Source organism: Lissotriton vulgaris, chromosome 5 (genome assembly GCF_964263255.1).
Source record: "Lissotriton vulgaris chromosome 5, aLisVul1.2, whole genome shotgun sequence".
In the NCBI taxonomy this organism is placed as follows: Eukaryota; Metazoa; Chordata; class Amphibia; order Caudata; family Salamandridae; genus Lissotriton; species Lissotriton vulgaris.
In genome coordinates, this window is record NC_141693.1 from 1,926,025,594 (window position 1) to 1,926,035,539 (window position 9,946).

Below are 9,946 nucleotides of genomic sequence, written 5' to 3' on the forward strand. Positions count from 1 at the left end.
ACCATGTAGACCAGAGGAGGAACCAGGGAGACGGCGAGTAAAGATACAGCCTGGTCTGTGTATTAACATTGCATCTTCCCTTGATCTTGTCTAGTATTTAGCTCTAGTGCATTTAAAAGTACTTTTATTCATGAAAGTTAAGCAATGGATTGGACAATCCGTTATTGAACTCCTGTGTGATCGGCAACCTATCTGAGAAGCCTATTTATTTATTTATTTATTTATTTATTTATTTATTTTTAACACTTGTTAAGCGCGAACAATTGCCCACAGGCGTCTCGGCGCTGTACATATGTTTGCTCTCCTGTGCTACTCTATTAACTTGTTAGAGGCTAAATAACCAAGTTTTCAGTTTCTTCCTGAAAGAGATGAGGGTTGGGGAGGATCTTATAGATTGCGGAGAGTGTTCCACAGCTTTGGGGCCGTGACCAGAAAGCGTCTGTCTCCCCAGTTGACCAACTTGGTCCGGGGTACCACCAAATCATTCTGTGTTGTAGAACGAAGTGTTCGTGGGGGAGCGTAATGAACAAGGTTGTCTCTAAAAAATTGGGGTGCTTGATGATGTAGCGCTTTATAGACAATACATAATGTTTTAAATTTAATTCTGTTCCTAACGGGGAGCCAGTGAAAACTTCTTAAGGTCTCGGCTATTGGCTTGAATCTGGGGGTATCTGAAAGAAGTCTGGCTGCAGCGTTTTGAATTGTTTGCATTTTCTTGATGACCCTAACTTGGGCATTGGAAAACAGTCCGTTACAGTAATCCAATGCTGATAGGACCAAGGAACTGACCAAAGTTTTGCCGACATTGTTTGGGAGAAAAGGGAGAATCTTCCTTATCAAGCGTAATTTAAAAAATGCTATACTAGCCGTTTGATTGGCATGGGCCATGAAATTTAATTTGTCGTCAAAAATGACGCCCAGATTTCTCACTTTTGTGGCTGGTTTCGGCAAAGTTCCAAATGATGAAGGCCACCATGATGGAGACCAGTTGGGGCTGAGATGGCCAAAAGTGACCACCTCCGTTTTCTCAGAGTTTAGTTTCAAACAGTTTGCTGACATCCAATGTCCGATGGCCAGCATACCTGTTCTGAAACTTTCTGCTACTGTTTCCCCATCATGTCTAACTGCCAGGATCAGCTGGGTGTCATCAGCATATGAGGTAAGGTTCATCCCGTGCGCTTTGATGGTTTTTGCGAGGTCCGACACGTAGATGTTAAAAAGTGTCGGACTCAGGGATGAACCTTGTGGTACCCCACATGGCAGTGTTAGCTCTGCGGACTTGAATTGACCCAGAGTGACGGCCTGGGTTCTCTCCGCCAAAAAAGATGCTAAAAGATTTTTAGCTAGGCCTTGCACGCCCATCCTTGCGACACGGCTGACCAAGATCTTATGGTCAACCGTGTCGAAGGCGGCCGATAAATCCAAAAGCACCAAGAGTGCTGCACCACCTTGGTCTCTAATTAGTCGGATATCATCCGCCGCTTTAATAAGCGCTGTTTCCGTTCCATGAAACTTACGGAAACCGAATTGTGATTCATCGAGAAGATGGTTTTGCTCGATGAATTCCGTAAGTTGAACATTCATGGCTTTCTCTACTATTTTTGCAAGGAGGGGTAGATTAGCTATGGGCCTAAAGTTCTTCAATTCTGTTTTATCTAGGCTAGGTTTTTTTAGGAGAGGTTTTAATAAAGTTTTCTTTAGGTGGGTTGGAAAGATGCCTGTATGAAACATTAAGTTGCATATTTTAGTTATAACTGGAATCACCATATCCATTATCGGACGAAGGGTGTTCAGGGGACATGGGTCTAAGGCTGATCCAGATTTAATGGTTTTAATGATGTCGTTAATTTGATTCTCAGTAACTTCTGCAAAAGCAGATAGAGTGTTACTTGAGAGTGGCCTATTCACTGCTTGCCATCGTGGTCACGGAGATTCCAGTTCTGAAAGGGTTGAACGTGGCCCAGTTTGCAGAGCCTTAGTAGAACAGACACCAAATAAGAGGTAAATGAGCTCAACTGCAACTGTTCAGGCCCCGTAGCCCTTGTTTGACCCTTGCCCCCCTCCCCCCTCCCCCTTCCCCAACAGCATCTAACAGTTTCCAAGACTGCAAGTAGTTCTCTCCAAAGAGTACTAGTTAAAACATGTTCCATTCATTATTGACTCCACTGTTGCCAACCTAGGAGTGTGGAGCATTGGTGCCCCAATACAGCAGAGTAAGATTCTGCTGGGGAGCACCATGCCGCTGACCCTCCAGCGGCCTCCAGGATTCAGGCCGCAGTATGGTAAGAACAAAGGCAAATTGAAACCGCTGTAAAAAAGCTATGTCATCCTTATGTGCTTTTGTAGTGTCCTGCTATTCTCGCCTAGGTATGCAACTCTGCTCCTTCATTTTAACAACTCTCCTATTTGTTCTCAATATTGATGTCTGTTTGGTTTTGTTTTTAGACCTTGTCCGTCTTGCTCTTCTGACATTCCTTTTTACTATACAGATCTCCAACTCTTTTGACAGCCCTTTTCGCCTGTTGGTTTATTCTGGTCTAATTTTATCTTTGATAATCAGTCACATATCCTCACACTTTGTTGACTTTTTCCTTTCAGGCTTCTGAGGCATTCTTGGTGCTTCTGCTCCAGGACTCCCACTACTGCACTCTCCATGCCAAACGGAAGACATTACATGTTCAAGACATACAGCTGGCGCGGCGTCTGCGTGGTTTTGATGGCATGCTTACATGACCCATCACCATGATAGGATCAAACCAACCATAATGAGCATCACTTTTAAAGTTGAGTCTGTGGTGAAGCAAAGAGTGGGACTTTGGCAAAGGCCAGGTACTCTACTAGCATCGGAGGCCCTGATAGAACTGTTAAAACCAGACGAGCCTTATGGACCACCTCCGGCAATTCGAAAATCCAGGAAGCGCACTGAACTGAAGAGAAGACTTCATTCCAAATTGTGGAATGTAAACCACAGTAAAAGGTTATGGCCCATTGCTGTCAATATGACTGATGGAGAAGCCATCTTTTAAGAACTCCATGAATATATTTGGTTACCCTGATATTAACTGACCCAAGGTGATCGAAGAGGAGTCACAGTAAAACAGCCCCTTGCTTCTCCTTACATCTCCTAATAACCTTTCATAGTGAAAAGGTTTTGAAGAGTAATTCCTGTCCCTCAGTCACGCCGCAGACTGTTGTGCCATTCAAGTCCGCATGTTTCGCCGTTTTTAATTTTTATATTGCATATTGTGGTGGGTCAACGCAATTACATTTTTTGGCCCACCGATTTGAATCTTTCCTCCATTAAGGAAATGTATAGATTGACTTTTTAGATATGTTGACATTTTAATTAAATGGGTTTTATGTATTTTATATTCTGCATTCTAGGATTTTAAATTTATAGGAAACGAAAACCTATTGTAGTCCTCTAGATTATTTACGGTAGCAGTTGATGGTTGCATTGGATCTGCATTGCTTTTAATGTTCAATGTTCAAATAATTTCCAACTCGACTTATTCCAGACTGGAAAAAATTATGTTTTTAGTTTCAAGTTTTATATTTCGATAATTTATGTACTTATGTTTAACATTCTCCCTACCACCTGCACTATGCGACCCCTCATGCTCCCCATTTCCATTTTCGCTCTTACAAAATGCTAGCATGTAGGAGTTCCAATTTGGTCAGTTTCCCGACTGTTTCTTCCTCTTTTCTCAGCTATTCCTTTCATGCTGTCTGGCATGTGCTAATTTCCTCTCTCCTTGTAAGCTGTCTCAATTGTTACTGATACAGAGACCCTTATTTCCAAGTCTCTTTTCTCCTGAGGAGTTGCTACTTTTTTACTCCCATTGTTTCCTCCAGTCTAGTCTTCTTGGGCTTGTTTCTGCTGTCCCTTAGTCCTAGTGTTTGCTTTTTATGTCTCCAATCAGTTGTTCCTATTCAGTGCTCCATTGCCTGCTACCCTCGTGATTGAGCCTTTCCTGCTTTGCCCTGCACGACTAGCTGTTGTTGTTTTCCTTCTCAGATGTCCCACCTGCATTTCTCTACTTTCCTGTCTCTTCAGCAGTTACTGCTTTCTACAGCCAGCAGTTACTGCTGCCTCTATCTGCCCCTCTTCCTTGTGGTAGTTTCTGTGCTCCCATCACTCCATACGTTAAAACATACACACATCAAAGAACTACACTCAAACACATTAAAATAAACATCCAAGAAACAAAAATAAAAGTTACCTTATCCTGCAGAATGCCCTCGATCCTCTCCAATCCCTGCTCCAGACTCCTCCAAGCACAAGGTGATGTCACACAGCCAACTGCCTTATCCAATGCATATGCTGATCTCATGCTGTGAAGCAGCTTGATTGAAGCATCTGGATTGACTGAAGCAGGCTGCCTAAGCTCTCTCTGAAAGGCACGGGAGGCTTGTGCCTGATCTCCAACCCAGCTATCTAAGGAAAGCTGGGTTGGAGAGTTTGAATTGTGCAAGTTTGTTTGGCCATAGCAAGGTAGCCGGCCAAACTGACATGCGCAATTCATACTGAAGGAGCCACTCGTCATTGCAGCCAATCAGCAGCACTGGCCTAGCCCTGCCTTCTCCATTCGGCAGAAAGCCGGAAAAAATTAAATAGTAAGAAAATCCTTTTGTTACCATTCAATCTTTCTGTGTAGTAGTGTGGGAGGCGACGCTCCTCCGCTGCTATGGAGGAACAGCCGCAGGCCTTTGCCCATAGCTTGTTTTCAGTTTTCATATCCATCATGTAGTTTTGCTGGATACCCTATACATTTGAAAAAATGTTTCCATAATTCCTCATCTTATTGGCGGGGGTGGTGGGGTGTATCTGATATGGTGGAATGTATAAAGTAATAAAATGTTTCGTTTTTTATTTTATTTAAAACAATGCTTCCTCTGAGTGTGCAGAGACCGGTTTCCAAGTTAGGGTTTGCTACTGAGAAAGTGGCCGTGAAAGAACTGAATGCCTTGAAGCATGGAGAAACAGAAATATTACCCACTGTAAACCAAACATCGATTGCAGGGCATCCATAAATATTGTGGCCGTTTTACAATACAGGATATTCCCGGTTAAATGTTGTCTCCTAATTTGGAAACTGCAGTAAAAGCTCAAGTTTTGTATACCAAAAAATGGAGTTTCAGATACTTTTTGCAAAAAGTGTATTTGGAATCATGGGTGTGCTTTAGTTTTTTGAAAATGCTATCAATTAGTTGTTCATTATGTAAACCAGAGGTTAGTTATTAAACTCATTTATTTAGGAAAACAAGTTTGAAATGTTACCATAGTTCTTTTATTGATGCATTGATTGGAGTAAAATTGATGACTCAAAGATGGCCACGATTTTTATCTAGTGTGTACCTGTTCCATTTGAATCTTTTCACTAATTGTACAGTACCTTGTTTTTTTTTCTTTCTTGGTTTGGAGTCACATGCACAGCTAATCTATTAGGTATAGTTTTATTTACCCTCCATAATCAGTTTTATTTAGTAGTTTTACTAAAATCCCAAGTAAGACTCGTGCTTTCTCCATTGTAAATATGCTGTTTCACATGCAAAAAGTCTGCTTTTGACATCAGTGGCGTTAGGTTTTCTATCCAATAAGGGTTTTTTTCTCAGACCCATGCAGAGGTAAAAGTTGATTCTAATAACTGTTTTAATCCTGTTTTCCGCTTCCTATTATGATTTCAATTTGTAAATTTTTGTGCTAAAGTCAATAAACATGTAAGAGTATTTCACATTGTTGTATTGCATTGTCTTTTACTAACAATTTGTTATTAGAAGGCTGAGTGATCTGAACTGTTAGGAGGATAGATAATTATCTCTAAATGGCAGCCAGGCCCTTTCAGTCCGAGTGCCCAGCTGAAGATACTTCCAGTCTGTGCACACCCCAGACAGGTAGACTCTGCCGGGAACCAGTTATTCCTTTACTTATCTTATGAGTGGGTGGCATCTGCTTCGTGTTCATCTTGTATTCTCCTCTCCTTCCTTCACAGCTCATAAGAACAAAAGTTACTTACCTGTAAACTGTGGTTCTCCAGTATTGGTGTCTTTCATAGATTCACATGCTTGAATAATTCCCCGTCGTCTAAGTGGGAGTCCCAAGGTACATAAAATAGTAGTAATATATATATATATATATATATATATATATATATATATATATATATATATATATATATATATATATCCATACTAATATAATAAAGAGAGATCCCAAACCTTTGAGGCGGGTAATCTCAGGAACCACAGCACCAATCACAACACCCAATACAGCGTTGGAAAGGGCAGTTGCAGCAGAAGGACATAGGCTATGCAGACGCCCACTGTTAGAACTGGGGGTCTCTAGTTGGCAGAGGTAAGTACCTTAGACCAAGTAGGGACCCTTGCTTCTAGTCAGGGTGAAGGAATAACCCTCTGAGATAACCCCTGCTCACCCTCTAGGTAGCATGGCGCGAGCAGTCTAGGCTAAACCGAGGCAATGTGGATAACATTTGCACTTAACACAACAATAATCCACAAACTGAGACCACACAGGTAAGTATAATTTATAAAAATATATAACTTTATCTAGTTTCAGCAAGGTAAATAAAGCAGTTACACGATAATCACTTCTTTAGAAAGGTGTATCACTTAATCTTAATGGTTGCAGTTAATCTTTGAGGTGGTACTCAATTTCAGGAAGTTCGTATATTAAAAAGAAATGTCTCAAGTCACTTAAATCAGCCGGCAAAAATATGGTTGCTGATTTATGGTTAAGTAGCTTTCAAAACGAGCATCCTAAGCAATGCCAGTAGTCAAATTATTTCCCAAACAGCCCTGGGAGCAACTGCACCCCAAGCGCTGCAAGCGCGCCTCACCGTGTACTCCTTGGACTCTTTTCCTTCCACCGGCACAGCCTCCCACGCCCTCTGGCTTCAGGCGCCCCGCGCCTGCAGTGCACACTCGCTCCTGGCCCCGGCCGGTCCTGGTTGCTCTCCCGCCCGCTCTCGGCAATCCCACGAGCGGCGGGGGAGGTAGGCAGGCGCTCAGCTGCTGGGACGGTAGGCCAGGGGTCTCCAAGGCCCTAGCGGTTCCCTCGGCGAGGACGGGTCACTTCTTCCCGGGTCCGGCGGTGATCCGACGGCCCTCGAAGCGGTCCCGATGGCGGGGACCAATCCTGTTGCGACAAAGGGGGCGAACCTCCAGCAGCACCCGGGAGTCAGCCAATGGCAATGCGGCTCCCGGGACAGGCCAGCAATGACGCTCCGCTCCTTCGGCCAATCACGGCCCACCACCACTGATGACGCCGCGCCGCACTGGCCTATCCCGTCGCGGCGTTAGTGAGGGGGCTCGGCTCCCTCAGCCAATGGGAGCGCGGCGGCTTCGTTCTTCGGCGCTTCAGCTCCCCAACGATCGGCAATCTTCTGGGGGTATTCCTGGCCCTGGGCCGCGATGGTGATTTGGCGGCAAAGGGTTTTTGAGGGCGCAGGTCACGAATAGACCCCCCTCTCGGCCTCACAACCACTTGGGAGCGGATTTCACGAGGGGAGGCACCACAAGCCTTCGACCCTCGCTGGGAATGTGCCGATGAGCACACCGATCCCTTCCTCACGCTCCCCAGTCGAGAACCACACGTCCCAGGTCACCACAGCACGATCTGGCAGCTGCTTTTGGCAAAGCTTTAGGAACCTTTAACCCTGGGTTCCCAACAGGAGGCCAGCTCTTCTCAGGCCCTTGGAGATTCAAGTTGCAGACACAGCACACAGCAAAGTCTTGGCAGTTTCAAGCAGGCAGGGTCCCAGCACACAGCGAAGTCCCTTTCTCCTCCTCAGCTTCCAGTTAGACAGCAGAACAGGTCAGCCCTTAGAGCACACAGCAAGGCAATCTTCCTTCAGTTCTCCAGCAGTCCTTCTTCCAGCCGAGGTTCCTTCTTGCTTGTAGGATCTTAGAATCTAATTTTCTGTAGTCAGGGGTCCTTCCCTTATACCCCTGAAAGTCTTTGAAGTCCTTTGAAGCCTTTGTGCAAGGGGGCCCTGAGCACTGGAATGTTTCTGGATTTCTTCTTCTTCCTGTCAGCTTCAGGGTCAGAGGTGACAGTGGGCCGGCAGGAGAGTTAGCCAGCATGGTGGTCAGGCAGACACAGCCCGGCACTATCCGGCGCTTCTTCCTCCCCCTTCCCTGGCAACAGATGTTGCCTTTCACCCCTGGGCTGACTCCGACCCCCTCCGGGGCCCTGCAGCCCCTGTCCCACTCAGACCAGCCAGGCAATCCACAAACAGGCCCAGGCACACATAAAGGTTTAGACAAGAGAACAGCCACTTTCTAAAAGTACTATTCTCAACCTCAGGATTTAAAAACAACCTTCACTAAAAGATGTGTTATTAAATTCTGAGTTCAGGGATATCTTTCACTTATGCCCCATCTTGTTCCTATGAGAAGATAGGCTGGTATCCATTGGGACCAGCCTCCCCCATGTTACTCTATGGAGCAAGACAGCCTTACAGCAGTGAGCACACAAAATGGCTGCTGCTCACTACCAGAGCATGTTACCTGCACTAGTACATGCTCTACCTTATCCATACACTGCACCCTGCCCAGGGGGGTACCTTGAGCCTTCCATAGGGGTGACTGATGTGCACAGACTGGGAAGGGTTAGGCCCAGCCAGTGGGGACACTGGCCAGGCGGACATGGCAGTCCACTGACTGCACACAGGCCCTGCGCTGGCAGGCCTGAGACACCCTTTTAGAGCTACTCAAGTGGGTGGCGCAATCTGCGCTGCAGGCCCACTAGTAGCATCTGTCATCACCAGCCCTGGCACACCCAGTGCACTTTACTAGGGACTTCATGGTGATACAAATATGCCAATCAGGTATACCCAATTAATATGACAATTCACAGAGGGAGCACTTACACTCTGCCACTGATCAGCAGTGGCAGAGTGTCCAAAGCATCTAAACCAGCAAAAACGAAATCCAGCACAGCATCAAAAATACATGAGTCAGAGGCAGAAAGATGGGGGAATAACCACGCCAAGAGTGTCAGGTCTAACACCCACCATATACATTTAAAAGGTAAAAGAACCGTGCCAGCAAAGTAGTCCCTTGTGGGCGTGTCTGCATTGTGCTGTGGGCATGTGCTGGGGGCGTGACAAATGCTGGGCGGCATGTGGTACGATCCGCCCTTCATGCCATGTCTCATATCGTGTGCTAATCCCACCCTGCTCCCTTTAAATACCCCTGCACCCCATAATCATAACCCACCCTTACTCCTTAAAATACACCAACACCCTAAAACACTAACCCATCTTAACCCTATAAATATACCCTGTACCCCAAAACCCAAACCTATCCCTAAACCCTAAAAATACCCCTGTACCCCAAAACCCAAACCTAGCCCTGAACTCTACAAATACCTCTGTACCCCAAAACCCAGACCTAGCCCTGAACCCTAAAAATACCACTGTACCCCAAAACCCAAACCTACCCCTGAACCCTAAAATACCCCTGTATCCCAAACCTAGCCCTGAACCCTTAAAATACCCCTGTACACTGACTGCACACAGGCCCTGCGCTGGCAGGCCTGAGACACCCTTTTAGAGCTACTCATGTGGGTGGCGCAATCTGCGCTGCAGGCCCACTAGTAGCATCTGTCATCACCAGCCCTGGCAAACCCAGTGCACTTTACTAGGGACTTCATGGTGATACAAATATGCCAATCGGGTATACCCAATTAATATGACAATTCACAGAGGGAGCACTTACACTCTGGCACTGATCAGCAGTGGCAGAGTGTCTAAAGCATCTAAACCAGCAAAACCGAAATACAGCACAGCATCAAAAATACATGAGTCAAAGGCAAAAAGATGGGGGAATAACCACGCCAAGGGTGTCAGGTCTAACACGTGTCCCCTCCAGCTGAAAGTGGGGAGAACTACCCAACCTTTTGGGAGTCCTCATCACTAAGGCG

General features: G+C 45.6%; 1 protein-coding gene across 1 annotated transcript in view; it reads left to right on the forward strand.

Moving 5' to 3' along the window:
- LOC147717744 (histone H3-like centromeric protein A) overlaps positions 1-5,735 on the forward strand; it is a 176,846-nt gene extending 171,111 nt beyond the window's left edge. Inside the window, exon 5 of the mRNA XM_086924526.1 lies at positions 2,599-5,735. Coding sequence (XP_086780652.1) covers positions 2,599-2,733 — 135 coding nt within the window. The 3' untranslated portion in view covers positions 2,734-5,735. The remainder of the gene's footprint in view (positions 1-2,598) is intronic.
- Positions 5,736-9,946: the final 4,211 nt, after the last annotated feature.